The sequence below is a fragment of the Fonsecaea erecta genome (assembly GCF_001651985.1).
Source record: "Fonsecaea erecta strain CBS 125763 chromosome Unknown Scaff15, whole genome shotgun sequence".
Lineage (NCBI taxonomy): Eukaryota > Fungi > Ascomycota > Eurotiomycetes > Chaetothyriales > Herpotrichiellaceae > Fonsecaea > Fonsecaea erecta.
In genome coordinates, this window is record NW_017387258.1 from 344,859 (window position 1) to 369,021 (window position 24,163).

The 24,163-nt window shown below is 52.1% G+C and overlaps 8 protein-coding genes across 8 annotated transcripts; 4 read left to right on the forward strand and 4 right to left on the reverse strand.

Moving 5' to 3' along the window:
* Window positions 1-1,429: 1,429 nt before the first annotated feature.
* On the reverse strand, window positions 1,430-2,263 carry AYL99_11674 (hypothetical protein; the record flags this gene model as incomplete). The annotated part of the gene is made up of 2 exons (XM_018843179.1): window positions 1,430-2,161; window positions 2,231-2,263. The coding sequence occupies 2 exons, from the start codon at window positions 2,261-2,263 to the stop codon at window positions 1,430-1,432; spliced, it is 765 nt and encodes a 254-aa protein (XP_018687506.1).
* A 4,079-nt stretch (window positions 2,264-6,342) lies between these two features.
* Window positions 6,343-6,654, forward strand: AYL99_11675 (hypothetical protein; the record flags this gene model as incomplete). The annotated part of the gene is made up of 2 exons (XM_018843180.1): window positions 6,343-6,579; window positions 6,637-6,654. The coding sequence occupies 2 exons, from the start codon at window positions 6,343-6,345 to the stop codon at window positions 6,652-6,654; spliced, it is 255 nt and encodes an 84-aa protein (XP_018687507.1).
* A 2,479-nt stretch (window positions 6,655-9,133) lies between these two features.
* On the forward strand, window positions 9,134-9,479 carry AYL99_11676 (hypothetical protein; the record flags this gene model as incomplete). The annotated part of the gene is made up of 2 exons (XM_018843181.1): window positions 9,134-9,199; window positions 9,252-9,479. 2 exons carry the CDS (start codon window positions 9,134-9,136, stop codon window positions 9,477-9,479), a joined length of 294 nt encoding a protein of 97 aa, XP_018687508.1.
* A 1,895-nt stretch (window positions 9,480-11,374) lies between these two features.
* Window positions 11,375-12,001, forward strand: AYL99_11677 (hypothetical protein; the record flags this gene model as incomplete). Its single annotated transcript, XM_018843182.1, has 2 exons — window positions 11,375-11,564; window positions 11,679-12,001. 2 exons carry the CDS (start codon window positions 11,375-11,377, stop codon window positions 11,999-12,001), a joined length of 513 nt encoding a protein of 170 aa, XP_018687509.1.
* A 3,126-nt stretch (window positions 12,002-15,127) lies between these two features.
* Window positions 15,128-16,141, forward strand: AYL99_11678 (hypothetical protein; the record flags this gene model as incomplete). The annotated part of the gene is made up of 1 exon (XM_018843183.1): window positions 15,128-16,141. The coding sequence occupies one exon, from the start codon at window positions 15,128-15,130 to the stop codon at window positions 16,139-16,141; it is 1,014 nt and encodes a 337-aa protein (XP_018687510.1).
* Window positions 16,142-17,220: 1,079 nt separating this feature from the next.
* On the reverse strand, window positions 17,221-17,544 carry AYL99_11679 (hypothetical protein; the record flags this gene model as incomplete). Its single annotated transcript, XM_018843184.1, has 1 exon — window positions 17,221-17,544. One exon carries the CDS (start codon window positions 17,542-17,544, stop codon window positions 17,221-17,223), a length of 324 nt encoding a protein of 107 aa, XP_018687511.1.
* A 1,925-nt stretch (window positions 17,545-19,469) lies between these two features.
* AYL99_11680 (hypothetical protein) lies at window positions 19,470-19,829 on the reverse strand (the record flags this gene model as incomplete). The annotated part of the gene is made up of 1 exon (XM_018843185.1): window positions 19,470-19,829. One exon carries the CDS (start codon window positions 19,827-19,829, stop codon window positions 19,470-19,472), a length of 360 nt encoding a protein of 119 aa, XP_018687512.1.
* Window positions 19,830-21,125: 1,296 nt separating this feature from the next.
* Window positions 21,126-23,146, reverse strand: AYL99_11681 (hypothetical protein; the record flags this gene model as incomplete). The annotated part of the gene is made up of 2 exons (XM_018843186.1): window positions 21,126-22,495; window positions 22,558-23,146. The coding sequence occupies 2 exons, from the start codon at window positions 23,144-23,146 to the stop codon at window positions 21,126-21,128; spliced, it is 1,959 nt and encodes a 652-aa protein (XP_018687513.1).
* Window positions 23,147-24,163: the final 1,017 nt, after the last annotated feature.

The following is a 24,163-nucleotide window of genomic DNA, read 5'->3' on the forward strand; positions in this document are numbered from 1 at the left end:
GCTTCCCGGGTGACACATAAGATAGCAGATACTTCTTTCCTGGATAGTTATATATATATTCTCTATTTATGGAAACCTTCGAAAATAAGGACTTCTGACTCCCTGTCCGGTCGACTGGCGGTGGGCCAAGCTAATTAAACCTATCGTTCAAAATATACAGTGCCCCTAAGATCTTTTTCTCACGTTGATTTCGCTTACGAGATACTTACCCCCTATTCTTCCCCAGTTATTTCGCGAGGAGAGCATTCAAATTGCTATCGAGGTCGGAATTGCCCTCGCCGTGGTCTTCCATAATCTCTTGCTTTGCCTTCGCCGGCCTCACATACGCTGGCATCACTCTGTCTTGTGAAATATCTTCGAAGATTGCTGGGAGAACTTTCGCGGAAGACGGGCGCCTTATGTGCTACGGTGATGGAGTACCTACACGCCGTTCTAATAACTGGTCGCGTGTGCGGCGCCAGGTCTAACCGAACAGTTTACTCCTGTCTTGCCAACATCTGTTGATCCCTATCAAGGTGCAAAATCTCGACCTTTTGTCCCCTCGCCTTCAGTAGACCGGGAGACGGAAGATCGCATGGGAACTGGCAGACCCGTTCACCAAGCTCCGGTATCTTGCTACCAATGAAAAGTGTGGTCTGTCTGTCGCACTTCCAGCCATTCATTCCTTCGACAAAAGTCGATACTCTCGTTCCTCCAGGCCTATTTGTTTTGTGGTTCCTGCCAGCCCATGATCTCTCGGAACACTTTCGGGAATTTGGAACAGGCGACAATTGGAAGTTCGGACTTCGACCGGAAAACTGTTGCGGTTGACTTAGTCCAAGGTCAGAACGGCTTGGCCATCGAACTGCCGACCTCAGCGGGTGAAAGCACGCTTTTGCAGAAGGACCCCGATGTCACTGCCCCAGCCAGGAAACGGCCATTGACACCGACTCGGCGTGGACTCCTTGTCGACAAGAAACCTGCCTGGCATTGGGTGCCTCACAGAGAACAAGCTGACGGAATTCAGCAAACAGACTCACGGCTACATCAACAATATGGTTGACCAGTTTCGAATGTCATGAGATGAGTCCGAAACTACACACGGAAATGTCACAGGCAGATTTTCTTCACGATTTCAACCTCCTTTCCATATCTGTAAAGCATCTCTCCTGAAATAAACGCCCTTTACTTGCTGCAGATTTCGTCCGACCTTGCCCTTCACCTTCACCTTCTATCAAGCGTTTGCCTATTTCCCTTTCACCCGCAGTCTCACCTCTCCTTGATCAACGTCTTCGTGTACCTCTCCCACGTCCTCCACCACGGAGATTAAAGTGCTCATAGCTGGCCAGTATTCGAAAAAGAGAAAAACCCGGGCTTCACCTAGATCCGGGCGGTGACGTACTGGACCATAATCTTGCTACCCAAAGGGAGACATTCAAGTTTCCTCGTGTTATACAGGGTTCTCGACAATGCGCCAGCCATCTTCTTCCAGCCCCTCCAGAGTCCGAATTCCGAGCTTAAAGTTCGCTGCAACACCGTGCTCTTTGTTATAGGTGAAGGTTGCTATATTTGACCAATTCTGGAACATGACTGTCATTGTCATGGTTGCTCGTATAGTTCCGTTGGTGATCACAAGCGGTATTTCTTTTGCGATCCGGTTGTAGAGTATCATCGCAGTTTTGTAAATTCGGAAAGACTCCGAGTCCGAGATAGTTCGGCGCTCAATGGCTTGGAACTCCCAGTTCATGAGTTTCGACACCGCAGTACACACCGCGACGGCATCCTTACGGCACCCTGAATTGGCCAGTCCTCGAGCAGTCAACAACCTCTGGTGCATCAAAGGAAGGCTTGCCATGAGGACACCCTCGGGCAATAACCACCTGAGTCGTGTGTTTGGCCTCCAGGCGCCACAAGCCACGCCGTCGTCAAGGCGGAAGAAACAGAATGATGCGTCAATGTTGATGTGTCTTTGGCCCTTGAATGGAGCAAAACCGTCCGCAATCTCGACGCGAGTAAGTTGCCGTTCATCATCACTACAATGAGAGAATGCCGCAATCATCTCTCCAGGCGGAGCTTGTGGCTCTTCGGACGGTGGACGGAACTTGCTGAGGTCCCAGTCTTCATCAGACCAGTCCGAATCATCCTCATAGACGCGGCGTTGACTCTTTTGTAGACTGGACTCCTAAAGACGCCGGACAACAGATTAGTTATTTTGCGTACCCACTGTGTCGATATCTGGTCTTTTTCTTACCATGTTGTCTTCGTCGAGGGATTTTCTTTCCATTTTGGTCCTTCTAGCCCTGAAACTAGAGAGCGAGGTGTAAGACATGATTATAGGCAGAGAAAGAAGTGAAAATGCATTCGATGAATAATCTGGAGCAGAGGAGTTCTGTAAAAAGGTCCTGGGGTGGAATGATTAGAGGGGGAAGAGGATTGTCTCTCCAATGTGAGGACAGTGTTTATTTATGCTTTCGTGGGCCATTCCTGTCCGCCCTTGCTTGGGGTGTCCCGTGCACATACCATCGTGTTCTCTATCCCTTGCAATCTCATGGTGCTGCATTCCGTATCCCTTGCAGTCTCCTGAGTTGCTCTGTGACAATGTACGGACGAATTCATGCAATATTTTCTGCCCTCAAATTTCCAGTCCGTCCGCAAGCGCTGGAGTGACAGCGGGGAGACAGGGATACGAGCGATCCGATACCTTTTCCTTTTCCTGTCTCCCTTTTTTCCTTGTCTCGCTTCCTCTTTTTCCCCCTTCCTTCCTTTCCCCTGTCAGAGAAATCAGGTACGGCGTCATCACATAACCACAAACGTGCTGAAATCAACAGGAGGAATGCCGGAGTCAATCAGTCTCTTGTATCTTCAGCATCAGCCATGGGGCCATCTGAGCTCCGCCATCACTCCCGGCGTAATTACGAGTCCACTATAGCTCCATTCCGGGGCAACCCGGAGGAACATCCCCGCCGGCGGCTAGGGAGAGCAGTCAGCGGTCAGAAGACGCCGAAAGGTCCACCGGAAGTCCGAATCACCTGGACACCGGTGACGAAGGAATGGACAAGCCCCTCTCGCGTCCCGCTCCCGAAATCCACCTTCTCGTTTGCATCTTGTCGATGCAGTAGAGACAGCGAGCTGAGCTCCTACCCTTCCTCGTCTCTGGATTCGGACCGGGAGCCCATCCTCATGTCTCCGCGGCAAAAGGGCATGGAACGTGGCGACTGGACTATGATTCGCTCTGACTCGGAAGACCAAGTCAGCTCCTTCGACAGTCCTTGGGAGGACATTGCGGACGGAGAGGTCAGGATGACGCACCATCTGAACCACATTTGTATTGGTTGCATATTGTCATAGAGCCCGGAAAGGCGTTTGAAGTACGAAGAAGGGGAACTATCAGGTCACAAGTGTCGGACATGGTCAACAAGCGCTCACGAAGTGGCGGAAAAGATGAATCCAATACCAGCTTGACGTGTCTGAATTGGAGAATTCGCTCCATAAGGTAATCCTGTGCAATGCCTATTTCTACTCCAGAATATCCTTTGGTAGAGCACAATAGCTTTTAACACAATCTTCCTCTAGCTCTTGGTTCCAAAGAATACGGTGAAGCCCTTCCTTTGTTGTGGAATATACATGAGGATTGCAGTACATGGTTGGCGGAAGCATGCTTGGCTGCTGCAAGAAGACCTTCTTGCTTGCAAACAACATCCAAACTTGCTCTGCGCCATAGGCTGGACTGTTGGGCAAGGTGCCAGGCTTCAAGGAACGGGTGAGGGTACTGGAGGTCAGTGGGAACAGATTCCGCGTCCTGAGAATCACTGTGGTGGAGAAGCGCACGGAGGCTGTCCTGAAAGATCTGAGGAGGATGGTCAGGGAGGAGGAGCTGACTGACGAATGGAGAGATGTGATATGATTTTGGCTTCGATCTCGTTTGCTGCTGTTCAGCACATGTGCGGCTCCTTCCTGATCCTTGCTTTTCATCGTGCATGTCCCCGTCAACTCTCGAATCCCCTTGTTTCCCGTGTTCAAGCCTTGCAGTGTCTCATGTATACACACATACCCGGCACGTTTTCTTAATGGCAAAGGACTTCTCCGGCTTGGAGCGCGAGAGTCCCTCACATCTCAATTTCGGGCGTTGTGCCTTGAGCGTCTTGATAACCTCTGGAGTTTGCTTGTCCAGGTCTGCCACTTCCTGAGCATTTTGGTCCCAAATAGCAATACCACCTTCTCGAAGTGAACGAAGTGTCTCCCGATGGAGCGGTTGGGTAGATGTACCTTCGGAGGGAGGAGAGCAAGAGCTGCACAACAGCATTGTTTATCTGGGCCATCACCAGAAACAGCCACGACATCAGGGCACGTCTAAGCTCTCCATAGCATACTTCAAGCGTATGGCCTGTAACAGCCATTGCACAACAGACATCATACCGCCTGGAGCGACAGGATCGCTGCGCATGCTTCGTCAAGGAAGATTTTCTTCGTATGGAGGAGCGCCTGGGGACGCTGGCAGGTAAAGCGTCTTCGATTGAACTATTTTGTCCGCGTGAACGCTCCAAGTTACGGGAACCGGTCAGGTGGAATGTCACTTACTAATGATCGAGAAGTCCGGAAATTGGGACGGCGAGTTTGGAGCTCGAGATCTGACGCTGTTGACGAGGGTGCGGATTCACCACTGCGGGTGGCCATGAAATTGGAGGTTATCGGAATAGCTTCCTGATTTGGACTCTGAGCAGGGGTACGACGCCTGCGCTGCGGTCGCCTGCGCGTGCTCCTTAAAAGTGCATCTCCCAGATCTCTGAGTCTGTACTGGCCTTTGATGGAGCATACAATGTCTGTGGGGAATGAGCGACGGTTGACCCTCAATATCTCCAAGAGTGGCCAAGGGGCGATCAAGCTCGTGCCGACTGTTCGATCTCCTCGGCGAGACAAACACCGGAGAGTACGTGAAACAGACACCGTCAATCATCATGGCTATTGTGCAAACACTCGGCGTAACAGTCTGATCGCTACCATCCTCGGTCAGCTGGAGATGGACGCAATCGCCTCCAACCAACTAATCAGGACCGTACAAGAGAAAGGGCTGCATGAAGGACTGCCAGAGCCCTAATGGCTGTAAGCTCGAAGCCGTTCTTACCTGAAATCACGACCAAACGGATTCGTGGACTGACTGGGTTAAAGGTGATTGCAACCCCGAGTGGGGATCATTCCGGACAGCTACCAAAAGACTGATCAGATGGCGACCTCGAGATCTAGACTGCGACAGCGTACCTCGTCTCGAGAACCCTCTCTATCCAACCCCAAGACCTCCCCGACGCACATCAAGCAGACACTCCAGGGAATGGAAGAGCAGAATGTACGTCATTTATCGGGTGTCGATCGAATGGTACAGTTTGGAACTCGAAGAGTATTAAAAGGGACGAGTAAAGCGAGATAGGCTCAGTCAAGGGAGCTCGCAGGCCAAGCGAACGGATGAACATATCCTGGAAGGGTTTCTCATCATGTGGTCATCAGAGTCAAGGGGTGCAATCAGACTTCATTGCTACCAATGAATAGGTGGGAAGAGTGTTGGAAGCATGAATCCAGCTCACCCCTTGTCCGTGGTCAGCAAGGCTAAGTATACCACTCACTACCGGATGTCGTGGACGAATTACAAACAGTTCAAGTCTGGAAGAGTCTCCCTGTGATCCTGCCCCGTTCAAGTATGCTGACTTGAAAATTCCGGTCACGGACTCGTTATTTCACTGGATCTTTTCGGGTTTCCAGCTTCCACGTCCCAGTCTGGGGAATTTCTGTTCCAGCCTGTAGTTACAAGGCCTATGTATGCAGTCACTTAGTTTTTCACGACATCCAAGGTGCACACCCGATACATATCCATAGATCATCGTGGCTTTATTTAAAGGTTGATAGCCGTCCACAGAGGCGCAGGAACTGGCTACCAACCTCTTGAAAGCTGTCGCTGATCAATCGTCGGATGCTGGTTCTTGGATTCCTGTAAGGGGTCGAACTGGGCCCCTCTTCCCCTTCGGCGGGGCTGCTGCACCGCTGTACACGAAGAAGGCACGAACCACTTTCGAGGCCAAAGCTGCGTCCCATCTTTTCAATCCACTTTCTTCCACATCTCTCTCCCTCATTCCTCTTCCTCGTTCCTCTTACTTGACCATCCCAAGTCAGTTCAAATCAATCCAACCTTGAGTGTTGGCTGGAATCTGTTCAGCCTCATTGTTCTCAAATACGCATCCGCAACCTGTTTCATTCAATCAGATATCATCAGCAAGCCAGAATCTCAACTGGTGAATTCCAGCTCACTCCCCCTACTTCCCGCCCCCCTTGTGCCATGGGCTAACCAATCCTATCTTCCCTCAGTCTCAATTCATCATGTGCCAGTACGGAAAAGTAATTCTCACCGAGGTCCACTGCCTTCGAGCGATCCCTGAGAAGCACCGAACGGAGAAACGACTGGTCAAGAGGTGTCCCAAGTCGCCAAAACCGGGATTGGCCTGCTACCAGATGTCCCATGATCCGGCCTTGGATCAGTTGCCGTCCTGGGAGTTTGGAAGCTGTCAATATTGCGAAGACTCTACAGCCAAGGTCGATACTATCAAAATTAAACTGGTGGGTGACACCAGACCAATGCCTGCGATGACAAAATTTTACTGACTCAGTTGACAGGTCGACCTTGCGAACTGAAGATGATGCAACCGTTATGTGATTGCTGAGTGTTGTCCGAGACCTGGTCGCAATTATGCACGATCTCATGAAAGTTCTCGGATGCTTTGGCGACCATACCCGAACGCGCTCGACATGGTGGAGCTTGAGCGGCTGGTGGCCATCGACAACACAGACAAAAGATACAAGTGGTAGCATACCTTGGTGAAGGATCACATTCGCTCTTCTCAGCGTTATAGCATGACATATCTGGACAGAGGTATCGCTCTCCTCATACTCGATAGTGTAAATGCAAAATCTTTCATGCAGTCTTGATTCTGCTCCGCTAACCCTCCCCTGCCTCGCTGTCTGTGCTCCTATGAGCGGTCAATAGGCCATTCCGGCGAAAACACCACGCCCACGCCCACGTCCTGCATCTGCTGCAGAGAGCTTGCTGATCGATGACAATGCCTTTGTCCTCCTCCGTCCTCCCCGCATTCGAGTGCGATGATACGTCGATACGAGGACGGCATTCGCGGAGCACCAAAACCGCTTCGGGGATGGATGGGAGCTCGCTGTCGAACCCATCCGCCGGCACTCCTGGCCCATTCCCCAGACCCTGTCCTGTGGAATTCCCACAACCCGGATGGATCGACGGCATTCCCGTTGCTGACGCGGAGGTCATTGCAGGTGGGCTAAAGTGGTTTACGTTTGTGTCCCCTGCTGCTGGGAGTGGGGTGACACTGGCCCAGCTCCCTGCCGAGGTGACCTCGACGGGCAAGTTTAGTGGTGGGCCAATGGATGATCCCGTTACTGTCTGGCGAGCTGTGAGGCTGGGCATGGGACAGGAAAGGGGCAAACGAGAGTGGAAAGACATGTGTGAGTTCGCAGATATTTTGGGATTGTTCGTATACCCTGGCATTTCAACGTTTGTCAGACTCGCAATTCCAGGACGGGCTGAAATTGGTCTTTCGCACAAGACCATTCCCGACTTTTGGAATCACACGCTGAAGACACATTCGACCGCTGAGGACCGCGTTTGAAATCACTCGAGAAGACACCAGCCACCATGATGTGATTCCGGACCAGAAACAGCAGAAAGGAACATCATTCCTCAAGCTCAATGGATGTGGGCGAAAGCTGTGCAACTCAGGTGCCCGGTGGCATGCAAGTGTGGAGCATCGCAACACGTCTTGTCTTAAGCATCTCATCTCACCGCCCTTGAGTGTCTAGATGGGCGTTGGGAAAGGCCAGGCGGCAGACCACGGCCTGTCTCAACCTCGATAGCTCCCTTTTACACCAAATCTAGTCAGAGCAGCAATGAAAACACACTCTGCCACATGGCGATGATAGGTGTGGTCACAGTAGCTCTGAAGGAAGCAACGCAGCTTTGACCCGTGTTCTTTCTGGGGAAAATTGTGTGGTTGTTAGTGAGCATGCTTTCAATGTTCATTCTGGTTGCCGTCCATCCAAGGTGTTCTGGAATCCTTCATCTGTTTCTTAAGCACCCAATTCTCTTTCATCCAGAGTATCTAAAACCAAGCCGGGCGACTCCACAGATCTATCTTTCCTCGCCGTTTCCGATGCCCTTCGTCGGTCATGCGACCTACGCTTGGCTCACCACATTCAGCAGGTCACCATCCAAGAGCGTCCTGTCGAAAGCCATGAAAGCCACGTAGTGGTCCTCCTGAGGAATTGAGTCGAGGCGCAGGACCGCCTTCGACATAGACCTCGCTTGTTCGTCTAGTGTCACATTATCCAAGTGAAACTCGGCCAACTAGACCTCGCTGAGCCCCTACCGCGCCCTCACGTCAACTACGCCTTGGACGTGTGCACAGAAGTCACTCCAGGCGTCCGTGCCACTCTAATCCAGCGAGGCGCTAGCTGAGCTGACCTTAGCGACAAAGGTAAACGGAGCGCGACGCTTCTGATAAAGACAGATAACGTGACTTTGGGGGATCATAGTTATACCGCTCCCAGTTCCTGCCTTTGCAATACACTGACAATTTTCCGCCTCGCTGCCGCCCACCAACTTAACTCATGATCACTTCATCTCAACACCATCAAACTACTCGTTAGATGCCCTCAATCTCATCGTTCTGTGACGTTGAAATCATCTGTGAACAGCCTCCATTGCAAGTTGTGGAACTGTGGAACTGACAGATTGCAGGACCCTGAAATCGCACCTGGTCAGTCGGCAACCTTCTCGATTTCTCCGATCAATCTCTCTCCTCCCTCTCTCTTGGCCTCTGGATGCCTGCCGGCATTGGACAAGAAAAGGGTGGAATCGTGGCATTGCACACCTGGTCAGACTTGCGGTTAAAGTCGGCGTGGTAAGGCCCAGTGGGCAATCATTCGTCGCTGTCAGTCGAGCGTAAGTCTCTGTGCCTGCCGGCAACACAATATCTATTGGTTTCAATACTTATATATCTTGTGTGCGGCGACGGTGGTGTTCCCAGTGCCCAGCATGCAATCCCCACAACCGCCCCCAGGATCACCTCGGGTTAAGGACGTTCCTACCATGGCTTCCCCGAAACTTTCCAAGTCGTCCGATGTCAGCTTGAGTGCGTCTGATCAAGACCAGGCGGTGAGTGGGCCAGAAATGCTTGCATCGTGCTCCTTCCCCTGACTGGACCCAGATCACGTACCTGGTGGAACATTCAATCGAAACCATCGTTCATGATGTCCTTCTCGACATACACCAAGATGAAAAGATCGCTCGGATGCAGACTGCTGTCCCTGAAGTCGAACAGAAAGCCGAGAAACCGAAGATCGCTCAAGACGGCGAAGCCACTGTCAAGACCGAAAATGAAGCTGCCCAAACTGACGCTGCAATGCTCAAGACCGGCGAGGTTCAGCTCAAATGAAACCCAATGAAGACAGTCAACCACATCAGATGTCCGAATTGTCATCTCCGCCGCCTGCTGTACACTCACGTTGGCTACAATGCTCGTCCTGTTCCTGATTCCAGTGAACAGGCCTGCAAAACTCAATCGATGACACGTCCGAATGTTGACCCTTTGTTGCGACACGGGGTGGGTATCCTGGAACACCATAAAAATACGAAAGATTATCGCGCGATACGCGCCCATTCTGGAAAGACTGTGGGCATGAAAGACATTGGCGTGAATTTTCAAGGTGGGCTGAGGTGGGCCTCAATTTTGAGTCTTCGTGATAGGAAAACCTGACACTCACTCACCTTTTTTGACCCGTGGAGAGACGTCGACACGAAGAGGATAGCAGGCTTCTTTCGTGTGACGGCACCACCATCGCATCTCAACCGGCCGCGAGGACGGACTGTGAGGGAGGGAGGGAGGTCCTGGATATCTCTCTTCCTTGAATTTCACACTGATCAGCCAAATCCCGGGCGGTCCGGTCCTTGGCTCGTCGAATGAACATGAAAACCCAAGCGCTGTATGCAATAAGTAGAGTCCATCGTTGATCCCTCCAGCTTGCTTTTCCATTTCGTGACCAGGCTGTTTCTGGAACTTTTTCGCTTTCCCAACAGTTGCCTCGCTCTCCCTTCCCCTCTTCCCGTGGCTTGCCAAATTGCCTCCCGGAAGGCTGGCTCAATGAAAACCCGCGCAAAGAATGCAACCATATAGCCCGTGGGTGATGGCTTGTCCCCAACGGAATGAATAACTTCGCCCGTGGCTGGCTGGGAAATTGAAGATGTCGCTTTCAGCCAGGGCGACTGACTGACATGGAAGAGGATGTCTTATCCGTTTTGCAGGGACTCGCCCATCGAGCAGAACGGGGTCTTGCCTGCCATGGCCTTGAGTTTAGCCGACGTCATCCATTTCATAATGGCAATGACAATGTCGCCGCCCGCACGGAGCACTGACCCAGTGTCCTCATTTCAGTTGAGCTGAATCAAGCCTCCCCATCGTGAGACCGCAACCAATCCACTTTTCAATGGGGCATGAGCGTGAGGATCGAGAAAGGAAAGCCACTCAGAGCAGAGCAGGGGATGCACACGAAGCAGCGGCGCATCGAGCAAGAAGGGCGGAAGAAGTCTTTTCCAAGTATCTATATCGCGCGCCAGGATGGCAGGCGAAACTGGACCCCGAGACAAACCGGGAAGACGTGCATGGTTCTTGTTGGCCAGAGGCAAACATGTATGTATGCTATTGGCATCAGTGGAGCTAGCTATCGGAGTCTTGGAACGGGATCTTCGTCCTTCCCTATCTTATCTATCTCATGCGTGAGCAGTTCCCCCTGGGACATCTGATCTCGAGACGACGAGATCTGACCCAATGCAGAGCTTCGGGGGACTTTCTTTCCTTCACCGCCTGCCTCCCTGCCATTTCCCACGAGAAAGGAGAGGAGAGGGAATCAAAGACACCTGCCGTAGAAAGATTACGTTGTTACTCTAAGGAAGCGAGCCACTTGATGGCTGACTGGAACCCAACAAAGAAAGGTAGCTAATGTACGTTGTGTAAGATACTGTCCATCTCGGGCCGAGAGATACCCTCTTCTGTGCCCACATCGGCCTGGAAGGCTCAAATCCAGTTCGTCGGACGTCATTCATCGCAGTATTTATGGAAGAACTGCAAACAGCTCTGGTTAGATTTCCTCCAGCTATCCGCGTTTTGTCTCCGAGAAGATGGCGGGTGAGGACATGCCCGGGGACCAGAGAGCAGGCGCAGGAGACCCTCGAGATTGAAGACCTGTAGACAGGAGCTTCGGGGACGGTCCTCATGCCCTGGCATGAGGTTAGCGTGGTCAAAGCAGGTTGAAAGGCAAGGCACGCCTGTTGAGGATGGACTTCAGTGTCCCTCCTGAGGGCGTCAACTACCCGCGCCAACAATGCACCGAGTGCATGTTCGTTCCCGACCTTCTCGCTAGATGTGTCGGCACTCTCAAGCTGCTCTTTGGCAAACTTGGGGCCATTGAGCAGGTGTCCTCCACACCCAAAGAAAGCGATCCACACCAGGAGCACATCGGTGACGGTACGTCAGACAGCTGGCTCTGACATGGTTGAGAGGATGCACTGGCGTCATTTTTCAGGAACTTGGATTCGGCGTTGCAGGCCGTGAATCATAGCTTGGTTTAACCACGTCTAGTGGAGAGGTCGAGGACTGTCCAGCAACTTGCGGGCGATTGTTCCCTCTGGACGGCAGAAGTTGGCGTGCCAACGTCTGGCCGAGCTGACACGGCGGGAATTCAGATTCGTCAACGTAAGGTCATCGATTATGGCACTGCGGACCCATCGTCTTCGAACCGGCAAGGGGCGTTTTCGAGTGTCGTCTTTAGAGATTTGATCAGCAAGCCATTTTTGCATGCGATGTTGACAGCCAGCCCGGCTGCTGCACGCAGAGTGGGAGGAAGTGTGTCTTCCTTGACACAAAAAACCTCCGAAGCAGATTTGACCACTGGAAGCAAATGAGCAACATCGCATTTATAAATGGAAACCATCTAGACAAGGAAGTTGCTGAAGTGGTCGTCCTTGCGAAGATGAAACCTGCGCAGTTGTGACATGCAATATATCTGACCGAGGCCAATTCAGTGCTTGCCCAGGACCGCAAATGTATTGTCGATCGAACAAGAGAAGGCAATGTGCAATTCGGGCATCACAGGTCCTTACCAAGCTTCGACATACAGCATCTGAAGCGCCCTGACACACCATGAGCCACCGATACCTTCTCTCCTATGAGGACCGAGGCAGCAATTCCACACCCGTGGGACGCTCAGCTCATAGAGTGATCTCTTGTGATTGATAACACGCTCAGGAAGCGCCTCCGTGCTGAAACAAGGGAGCATGCAGAGCAAGTCGGGAAACATCATCGGTAAGTGGTAACAGTTTGGGCTGAAAGAGTGGTGAAGGTCCAAATGCTCGATCGTTGACGATCCGAACGCGGGATTGCTCCTTCTACGTTTCGTAGTTGGCGCTTCAATTGTGGCCCAAAGCTCTGTCAGCAGCTTATCCTTCGATGCGGAGTCCATGACTCTGGTGCTTCCACGGTAGGTGACTTCCGTGGCAGGAAGAAGTGGGAAAGCCATCTCCCGAGGAATGAGCAGTAACACCACTGAAGGCTAATATGCTTGTGAGGGACTTGTGAATAAGAAAGGTGGGGGGAGCAGGCCTCCTGGATCACAGAATCTGAACATAAGGCCTCGGTGCAGGTCAGAGCGTGGCATCGGGGAAGAATGGATGGACTCCCAGGTTCAATGTCTGCTCTCCGGCCAGCCATCACCCGACTGCGAATCACTTGGAGGCCTCCGGCATTCGTCCGGCAAAGATGCTTTTCTGGACTTCTCTGGAAGGGAGGCTAGCAACTCACCCACGCGGCTGTGGATGCGAGCTGCCTCGATCTTGAGAATTGCCCGGAATTGCAAGGCCCACCGAGGACCACATGACGGAGATGGTGTGGACATCAGAGAGTCAGCATCCATGCGCGCCCGTGCCGTCCTGACGACCAAGTCGTGCCACACAGAAGACGCAGGAGATACCGCCGAAAGAACGAGGTGACCGAAAGCCACACCGGGCTATGTCAGTGTCCATGTGCCCTATATCAGGATCCAGCCACGTCCAGCAGAGACTTCGCGACGAGCTGGGCTGAGAACATGGCGGGGGCGTAGTGCGGATTGTTCCTTCGCAAGCCGAAGGGAGAGTCCCACTCGGATTGAAATAGCACATTCCGTAGCACGTCCTTCATCAACATTGATCAGGTGATCTAGGCACAGGACCATAACATGTACCCACCGGTGACCCAAGGCATAGCTAGTGTGCTCATAACCATATATATCCCTTTTGCAATCACTTCCACTGTGCTGGTCGCAAAACAAGCCTCGTGCTCGCTTCTTCCCCAGATTCCCACCCGGCCTGACCGAGAAAGACCAGGCTGCAGGTGCCTGCCACTCGTCGAGTCTCGCTTTACCTCCTGATAACAGTGCAAAGGGGTCTGCAGGACCGCCCGAAAGTTCCTACCTAATCGATGTGACCAACTAACCGAACTGTGACAGACAGACAGAGCACTGCTTAGCTTATCTCAGCTGGGGTTCGTTCCGTTCCGGTTTCTGAGCGGGGATAAGGCAACGATAGGCGAGCGGCATGCTGCTGCTGATGACTGTGACGGCGACGATGACGGAGAAGTCTCGTTCGTTCGTTGTTTGCTTGGTTGCTTTGACCGGCGGACGCCACGTCACGGCCACAGTGAGGTCACATCACCGTCACTGTCATGGTCGCTGTGAGGTCGGGATAGGGTAACAAGAAAGAGGAACAAGGACAAGAGCAAGAGCAAGAACAAGAACAAGAACAAGCCAGAGAAGGCACAGGGCACTAGTCACAAGGACCAGAGACAGACAGAGGCAGATCTCAGGAATGGTTGCCAATTCCACCAAGCCGCAATCAAGCTAGAGGAGTACTCGTTATCTTCATGGAGCAAACCAACTTTGCACAACGTCGTAGTAAACTCCTCCGCCATGCCCGATTTGGTCAGACCACTTGTATGTCCAGGCAGATGTGATCCCTTCTCTCCTTAGCTTTGGCCAGACTGTCCGACCCCAGGAGGCCAGCTTTCCGCCATGACACTTTTGACGATGCTTGGGGGGCTGCTTGGGGCGGTGTTGAAGCTAGCAAGCTCGTACGGCGCACTGTTCTGCGCTGTGTTGTCCGTGTCGGGCTTCGCAGGCTTATCACTCACGCTCAACAGGCCAAGGGACTGGAGCCTGCAGTCTTTGGACCACACCAAGATTCTTTTGATCCGAGCCGCCATGGGCTCGACGTCTTTGTGGTCGAATAGCCAGTATATTCGGATAACCGCCACAGTATCACGCAAGCAGCACCCGAGTTGGTACGTGTGTTGAAACAAGTTGCTTTGTCATTGATTGGAGCGAGAAGGATTGTTCCCAATCTTGTCCCTTCTCTGGAGGTGACTTCTGTCTTCGCTTGAGTTTCTGAGTGAGTGGGCCAGGGAAGGCAAGGGGAGGCATGGACGAAGGTAGGGATGGGTAAAGGCTGGTAGGGCGTATGAGAAGTCTGTCTCGCTGAGAGTGTCGACAAGGGTTCTCGAAATGATGGCAGCCACTGAATCGTCCATTCCATTGGCTGGTTCACTTTAACTGATTGATAAGGGATCGCAGACAGAGGTCCAAGCACCTCTTCAACTGGAGGATCGACGTTTACGGACTGAGATTGAGATCTTTTGTCCAGAACTTTCTCCTGCCCCCAATATCAGAGGCTCGCGGGGCTTGAGACCAGGGGAAGACGGACGGTCTCGCTTCAAATGGTTGTCCACCGAAGTTGCAGGAATCATGGAACCCGCTGTCACTGTGCCAGCACACTGTGCAGCGCGAATGATATGAGCACGAACTCGTGGAGCCAATCTGAGTGATCTGGCCTGCGACGAGGTACAGCTCGCAGGCGGACAGTCAAATAGCCACGTGCCAACCGGGTCTTGGCGGAACCGTGACACCCGCCACAAATTTTCAACTGCGCCACTTTTCCCACACAGCCCTCGTCCTTTTCGCATACACTACCTCGGGCATCAGACTGCACCACATAAGAATGACAATGTCTTCATCGAAGCGTTATTGTTACCTTCCTCACCGCAATCGATGGCATATCCTCCGTCCAATCCCCCAGCCTCAAGGCCCATCTTCTCTCCGGCCACAAGCGGAGACGCGTCATCCCCTTCCTGACCCGACCGCCGAAGTCTTCTCGAAACCGTTCCCCTTCTTCGAGCTACCTATTGAGATCAGGGACCGGATCTATCATCTGGTCGTCCCCGAAGCTCGAGTCATGATCTCAGCAAATCATCCTCAGAAGGAACTCGAGTTGATGAGGCAAAGAGAACCTTCCAAGAAACACAAGCTACCACCCCACCGTCTCCTTGGCCAGTTCTCTGGAAACCCAACTGCGACTGCTCTCCTTTGGGGCTGTCATCAGATGAAACAGGAAGCCAGCAAGTTCATCTATTCCCGAACCACTTTCTGCTTCGACCGAATCGTTGTGTTGCGCAATTTCCTCAAGGTTATTTCTCAAACAGCTCGTGAGAGCATCGGAGCCTTGGAGATCACTCACATCGGGTACGCGGAACCCAAATGGATGGCGGACCGCAAGTGGAAATTGAGACACGATGCGAAATGGGTAATGGTTTTAAGACAGGTCCGGAATCAGGCGACTGCACTGCGACACCTGACCCTTAATGTTACATTCTTTGACTGGCCGATTGACCTTGATCTCTCTGAGGAATGGGCTCGTCCTTATCTTGAATTCGCCGAGGAGGGCCTACGTCGCGTGGACTTCACCTTGAAACACGAGGGGTTCAAGCGGGTCAAGTTGGCCGCGACGGCCAAAGAGTTGCAGAACCGGATGATGAGTGCAGAAGGGGAAAAGGCGAGACAACGAGATGAGAAGCTCAAGGCGGAGGTGAGGAGGAAGCTATTGGAGGAATGCAAGTGCTTGGTATTCACCCTTCCGCTGGACGGAAATCCCTCCAATGTGAATACAGCCAACAAGAAAGTGGTGAGGAGAACAGGACTGGAGCAATATGCGGTGGTAGAACCTCTGGTGGAATGGTCCTGAACGTGGTATGACTCGGCGCTGGTGGCGGGCGCGAGACCAATCTGTTGAAGGCGTTGAAGGCGTTGCGACCCACATGTGCGCAGACTATGGGAGGGGGTGAAGAGCAAAGGACTAGAGCAATATGCGGTGGCACTACCTCCCGTGGCATACTGTCGAACATCAATGTGGACAAGAGACCGGTCTGTTAAAGGCGTTGAGAGTGTTGCGCTCCACAAGTGCTCAGACTATGTGAGAGGGCAAAGACAATAAGAGATAGCCATAGAATTGTAATTCTTTGACTCCGACAACACACTTCGACGGTGTCGCATACAGTTCGTTCTGCTTGAGAAGGGCGAGGACCTCGGAGGGTGGTCATAATGCTCTACTGTCAACGGTGAAAACACAGTGATATTATTCAAGTAAAGAATCACGAATCCTTTGTATATAAGGCCCCGGAGTGTGTCGTTGATGGTCCTTTGAAGCGTGGAGGGTGTATTCGCTCATCTGAAGGGCCTAGAAACCCATTCGTACTTCCCGGAACGAGTATTGAAGGCAACATTCGAGATTAATCCCTTGGCCATCTCGATTCGATGACATCCCCCATCCCGAGGTCAGTTCAACCTTCGAGAGGTGTTGAGTTGAACGTGGCCAATGCGATCCAGACAGTCTTGAATTCGAGATCAAGGATAAGCGTCTTTCTTCGTGACGCTGTTCGAGAGACGATAATCGATGCACATTCGCCATTTATCGCCGGGCATCGGGCCGAACAAGACGGGCGACCCTCAGAGGGTAGCAGAAGCCCGAATCCGTTGCGTTCGCCGGAACAGTCGAAGGTCCAGCGCAGGCTCCCCTGGCCACGAAAAATACCTCGCCTTCGAGAATTGCTCGGAGGGTGCGAGCTCTTCATCGGATTGGCGAAGGCTGCTTGCGTCGCCTTGGGTTTTCGCGTTTCTCACCTGGCTGATCAAATCGCGCCTGTCTGGGGGTGCCACAAAAGGACTTCTCGAGTGAGATCTCCCTCAGACGGCACAGCACAGTTTCAACCGTCGACAAACCGACGAGTCCTCAGTCCTCCTCAGTTCAACACAACCCTTTTTGATCTACCACCAGAACTGGGATTGAGTCACCGTCTGGGTGCTGTTGTTCCTCGTCCGTGTTCGCTTCGCCGTGTTCTGAGTCATTCCTGATGCTGGTCGATAACCCGCAAGCCATTCCATGATGTTGACGTACTGGCGCTTGTGGGTGGAGAGATCCTTGGACAAGATCGCCCACTCGACCACAGGCAAGCACGGTATCGGCAAGCCGTACATGCAGATGCGCAACACCATGATGATGGGCAGCGTGGAGATCAAGTACAGGAAGTCCATTAGGATGAGGAGCAGGGAGCCGCAGCCGATCCCTGCCATCATTGTGCCCGCGGCCATGAACTTCGACAGCAGCTCGTCCGCCCTCACAGAGATGACCGCGAGCCTCTACCAGAGAGGGTGCTCGGCCGCGCCATCGTGACCGTGTCCTATGGTCGAGCAGCTCATCGCACAATGTCTCCATTTTGGTTCCTGTGGAAAGGCATCGCTGAATGCCTCCCCTTTGGTTGATAGGGCAGATATCGCACAATGCCTCCATTCTTGTTACTGGGGAAAGGCATCGCAGAATGCCTCCCCCTCGGTTAATAGGGCAGGTATCGCAGAATCTCTCCACATCGGTTATCGCGGAAAGAGATCGCAAAATGTCTCCTCTTTGACTACTACAGAAAGGTGTCGCGGAATGCATCCTCTTTGGTTACTGTGGAAAGGTCTCACGTTCAGCGAGCAGGGGAGGCTGGTCGTGGCTGTGCTCTTCGCGTCCGCTAGGGGCAAGACGACGGCTTCATCAACGGGTCGATTGACATGTCCACGGACGTCAGCCTTTGCTGGTGCCCAACGCCATCACCAACCAGACCATGTGCAAGCCATTCGAGCAGAGAAAGTTCCATCGATCCCGTTGGCGTCGCCGGCTGCGTCTCTGCCGTCTTCTGAGGTTGGCCAAGCGGCGGTCATGTTGAAAAGCCGCCGCAGCCTGCTCAGTCACCACTCCAACCCCAGCAGCCATGTTCTCGAGCAACACAACCTGGTCCGCTAGCCGACGGAATCCATATACACTGGTGACGACAGTTCAGACAGCGAGGACGATGAATCATTCTTGGCACATGAGCTCCTCCCTCCGAGGGATTTCTCGAAGAGTGATCTGATTGGACATTTGAAGACGTACTCGTGGAAAACCTACGGTGGTGATCTCCGACTCTGTGACAGTCTGCCACTTGTTCATGGCCACAAGCCACATATCGCCGCTCCTCCTGCACACTTCCTAACGCACACCTGCCTCCAGAGCTATCTTGCAGAAAACGGGTTGGTGCAACCCTCCAAAATGCCGCAGCGTGGTTTCGAAGACATTGATGGGCACCTTACAGTCGTCTTTACAATCTTACTTGAGGCTTGTGCGTCTTGACTGGCTTGTACCTTCCTGGTCACACACGCACGCACACATACACACACAGACGAGAACGACCAACATGCAACAGCAAACAATGGGTGACGCGGATGCAGAAGAGAGAAAGAGCCTTGGTCTTTGGTCCCCTAGATGCCCGAGATATCTTAGGTTGAGGGGCAATGGTAGAAGGTAACGATGGGGAATCTGGTCGACGACGCCGGACAGCAACAGAGACTCTCTGGCCTTCTCGACTCAAGGCTGTGAGAGACGGTCGAAAGAGATAAGGGAGCAGCAGTGAGGGAATGAATGGGCCTTCTAGATACGTCTAGAGATCGGGGCATATCAGAGTTTCCACCCGTACTATCGCCGTGAAGAATTGTATATTGTACGCCCGTGACGCGGAGGATGCTTGGAACAGGGCAATGTGGTGTACCGTCGTGGCGTAAAGCGAAAACCCGCCGCTCGCAATAACAAGGGAATGAAGAAGTCGACGTATGGTGTAAAGCCACGGGTGATGTACGGTCAGCGGGTCCCAAGATCTGAATATGTCATCGAATCACACCATTGTTGTCTTTGAAGCCATTCTGGTGCTCTAAAATAGTATCAAGGCATACAATGGTATAAGGAAGTTCATCATGAGGATTTCAAAGCTTCTCGACATCAGGTCGAGCGACTTCGCGTGTGATTGTGAGGGCGCACCACCTAGCTGTGTGCTCCTCGAGAAAGGGCAATGCGAGGGCTATTTCCTCTTCTCGAGATGGGTGTCGATGTTGAAGTGTTTCTTTCATTTGGAGCGATTCTTCCATGAACAGGATCCAAGCCTGAGCGAGATCCCCCTTGCGATGTGCTTTGTATATCGGAGGGTGCATAACGCCTGGGATGGTCAGGAAAGATGCGCTTGGGCTGGCCCCAGGAACGTTGAGGGTACTCGGAGAGTTTGGCCGGCCGGGACACTGGTCCCTGGCGTGTGGACGCTAGGAGAGCCCACGGGAGTGATACCCGCCGTCGACTGGACCGGAGGGACCCTTAGATGGGTTGCTTCGTGGGTCACTAGGAGTTGCCGAAAGGCGGCTTCCATGCGGTGGTCGAGTGTTGCCCAATTCTCGATGCTGTCGTTGGGTCCCAACAACAGACCCGGCGAGGGCAGTGTCTCGCTGTTCGCAAATATCTGCGTTCGGATGTCTCCTAAGTTCGGTCCCTGGTTCGGGGTATCTTCGTGAAGCGCATTTAAGAATCCATCCATGTTGTGCAGTACGCTACGAGGGCGCGTCGAGATGGATCATGAGGGTTGGGTAAGTGGACTGGGCCGTTTATGGTGTCTCCTTGAACCCGTAGAGGTCTTTTCGACAATTCTCTCCCCCCTTGTGATCGGGGCAGTTTGCGCTTGTGGGGATTCCGCCAATCAGGTTGCGTAGTTTGCGGCGCTGTGCAGTCACTGTGTCTCTGAGCGGATAAAACTCGCGAGTTCAACGTCCAAACCCATCGTGTGTGGCATGGTGCTTTACTATATACCCACAACACTTCCGTGCCTGTAGCCTAATGATTGCGACCCAGATAATTAACAGCGTGCTGATGCCGTACGTCTTGTCGTGACTCATGGGGGTCCATGATTCGATCCATGAATACGTAGACGTCCTTGCCCACCAGCGTGACCCTCCTTCCCTTCTTGATCATCCCCACGATGGTGTCCATGCAGCCCGGCATGTCCATCAATGGGAGTGTGGAAGAACCAGCGGCTGCACGCCCAGGCTTGAAGGACCCTGCGTGTCAGTTGACTGGAGCGAAAGACTGGCGTGATAAAGTCGTATAAAGAGGAGTCCGAATGTGAAGAAGAAATGATGGGAATCATTGTTGCAGTCCATAGTGAAAAGAATGCCTCCCCGGACGATTGTCCCCTATTGGACTTTTTTTTGCCTCCATCCGCACCCAGGTTTTGGCAATCGATTCAAGCCTTCAATGGCGACATCTCTAAACTCCTCCTGGTGTGACTCCGCACTGAATTTCACTTCAGACTTTCCCTCATCTTCCAGATCGTGCGGCACAGAAGTCACTTAGGCTGTGGCTGTTCCTCTCTCCCTTCCGGAAAGATCCAGAGTTAAGTCTCTGTCAAGTAATCCAAATGACCTACTACTCCGAACGTGGTGGAAGGTCCAGGCCGCTCGCATGGACAAGCTGTCGGTCCAAAAAGATCAAGGTCAGGTAGATGATGAGATGTCTATCGAGCAACAGGTGGACTGATATTACCTAGTGTGAATATGCGCCAGAATGTTGTCAGGAATGCCGGAAGTTGTTTGTACCTTGGGTCTGGCAAAACATTATAGGTGGTGGAGGAGAAAGGTGCCAGTCCCAGGACGCATACTAACGTGCTGGGCGAAATCGGGGTTTGGTGAAATCCTGCTGCCCAAATTTACATACCCAGAGTGACAAGAAGAGAAGAAAAAGACGTGACATGAAAAAAAGGGACATATGAATTTGCTACCAGGGGTCCGCTATCTGCTGGAAGTATGGAGACTCCACTACCGAACTATGGACATCCCAGCTAGCCTCGTTTCTTGCGAGGACGCAGAGAGAGACTGACGACTCTACCATATGATTTTGAGGCCATCCGTGCCGTGGTCGAGAGAGCATCTGAGGCCCTTCTTTTGATCGTGTCAGCCAGACGAGCCCCTGGCGTGGGAGAACCATCACGCTCCCAATGTGTTGGGAGAGGATTTTCAGCCAACGGAAGCAAATTCTGAGGCGAGTAGTACTCGTCCACGCCGAAGTTAGGGGGCATTCCTTCCGCCACATCATCAGCGTCGTACTCATCCCCGAAGATCGACCTGATTTTAGGCGATGAAAGCTTGAATACAGCAAGGCCTGCCAAATCGTCCTCCATCTTGTGGAGCTTCTTTGCGTTTGTCTTGAACGTCGCGGACTCAATGAAGATTTGCGGCATGAGGTATTGCTCGGCCATACTTTTCAAGATTCCCTTCTCGATCCAGGGCGCTGGCTGAGGTAGATGCCATACCTCTTTTCTATCAATCTCCTCCAGGGCATCGGCAAGACCAACAAAGCTTCCCTTCTTTGCCTTGGTCAAACTGGTGATGAAATGCCAAAATAGATTCCGTTGGCCTGGTCGATTGTCGTTCTTGAACTGTAACACCGGGTCTTTTGCGATATCAGACCAGTAAATGTTCTCTCTCGTAGCGACAATAGTAAGAGCAATTGAATGTGAGTAGACCAGCGAGCGGTCAATGAAGAAGACTCGGAACTCGGTTGGCCCCTCTGAATGTGAGGATCGTGGTGCCACTGGAACAATGGTAATTTGGCCCTTATCAAACGCTATTTCGAGACGTTTATGGATACATAGTAGGTTGCGGTTCGAATTCAAAAGACCTGCAGCGTTTACTTCTCCGAAGGTCCGTATGAGGATCATCTCCGGCGTTTTTGCTGGGATGATGTGTGCTGTTCTGATCCAACATGGCTCGAAGTAGCGTTTGAGAATTGGGCACCAAAACGCCTCATCTGGTGGCCCCTCCCCTTGGCTTGCCAAGTTGTCCGGGTCGGTGATGGTCAACCCTTCAACACTGGAGCGCTGATCTGGTGCGTGTTCGTTGTCATCACCGCCGAGCCTTGTTCGAATGTCGTAATACTTGATTGCCTGCTTTCGGAGTTGCTTTCTCTTCTCGAACGTGTTCCCGATCCCAGTCAATCCCAGGCAGTTTGCTGCCGTCTTCAAGGTGAATAGATTTAACATTGTGTTCATAGGCGTACCGTCTTTGGCAGCATTGACGACCTCGTTTCGCCATATTTGTGCATGCTGCATCAGCCTTACGTGATGTTTGAAATGGCCGTCAAGCAACCGGAAATACCCTCCGCTGGTGTTGACCATGGGTAGGAAGGATGAGCTCGCCATTGGCGTCATCCCTAGTATCCGAGGTTAGACTAAGTTACTCATCCTAGCACAGTGAGACATGCTTTTGACTTACCTAGTCGCATACTGGACCGAACATGTTCCCGAACATCAGCTAATTGTTTATTGTCCATTTTTTGTCGGTGATCCTTTACCTCCTGGAGGCATCTTGTCATCTTGAGCGCTTCTTCTGACAGCATGTGATGTAGATTTATCGTGCATCGAAGGTATTCATCAATCGAGCGAACCTTTTCGAGCTCAGGTCCACTGGGATCGAACTTGTTTGCAATCTTGATGATTCGTGCAATGAGTCTGCGCGTTTCAAGCACGCTTTTCATCACAATCTCGGCGTTAGCTTTACTAAAAGACATAGTCTGCCCCTTAATGACGGGAGCGCCTAATTTATCCTTGTGAAAAGCCCCCTCGAACTTGACTGTTAGGGTTGTGCTTGAAGTGACCTGTTCTAGGGCGGTGATGATTCCATCGTAGCCACGGTCGCTTTCTGCCTGAGCCGGATCCAGCTGGTATGGACTTCGTCTATTGATTACTCCTTGGCCGGGGCTTGCATTCGTATTGGGGCTTCCTGGACGGCCTGGAGGAGATGGGGTACGGAATGCCGTCTGCGACGGCGCAGTGTGGATTGGGAGGGTATTGGACTGGGACATTTTTGACCGATTTCGTTAAACCACCAATCAAGAATCGACCCTGTTGATTTGAGAGATGTGTAGAGAGATGAACGGTGTGATCTGCGAGAGAGTAGAGTGAGAGAGGGCCAGACTTTATGTGCGTTGTGAGGATTCAAAGGTCCTCAAAGCTAAAGGCTAAAGTGCAAGTGAATCAGTTCTTCCGCACATTTGTCAATGTCGTGCATATTGTTCAATCCCGCGGTAAGGATTTTGATAATCTCATCGTCAGAGAGGGATTTCATCGTCCATAAATCCTCTGACTTGTACGTCGAAGCCGGGGAAAGGAATGGGAAGACATTCCGGATTCCCGAATCCTTGCTGGCAAGGTGAATGCAATCCGGATTTACGATAATTTCACGGGATTTGAAACAATCTAATGTCGCTCTGGCACTGTCGGTGGAAGCGGGAAAAGGCCATTGATCGACAGAGCATGCAGTGAGCATAATGGTCTCACAATGCCTGGTACCTTTGAACTTTGGATCATCCCATTTAGACTGTGAGTCTGGCAGCTTGAATTCCTTCGTGTGCTTAACGGTCATGCCGCTCCCTAAGGAATTCTGCGACTTTGGGTTCGACGCGCCCTCCTTCGAGCTCTTTTAGCACCTCGTTGATACTACGCATACGTTCATCTGCGTATAACAGCTTTACCTCAAGAGTGTGGATCTCTGTCCGTGGCACTAGTCTCTTTAGTGACTTCGCGATTAAGGAGCTCGACTTGGTGACCAAATGCGGAATTTTCGAATCGCCTCGTCGTGAGCGATAATAAGCTCCAACTAAAGAAAGTATGCATCGTGCCATCCGGACTGCAGACCTTCTCCGATAGCACAGAGTGTAATTATCTCTTCTGCGTTTGCTTCATCGTCTGTCAGGTCCTTTAGAGGTCGGGTGGCGATGGACTGAGCATGCGGATCGATGTTGGCGGGGAGATAATATCTGATGGCGGTGCTGGACTAGAAGACAAAATATCCTGCCTGCTATGTTCGGAGTAAGTGTTAA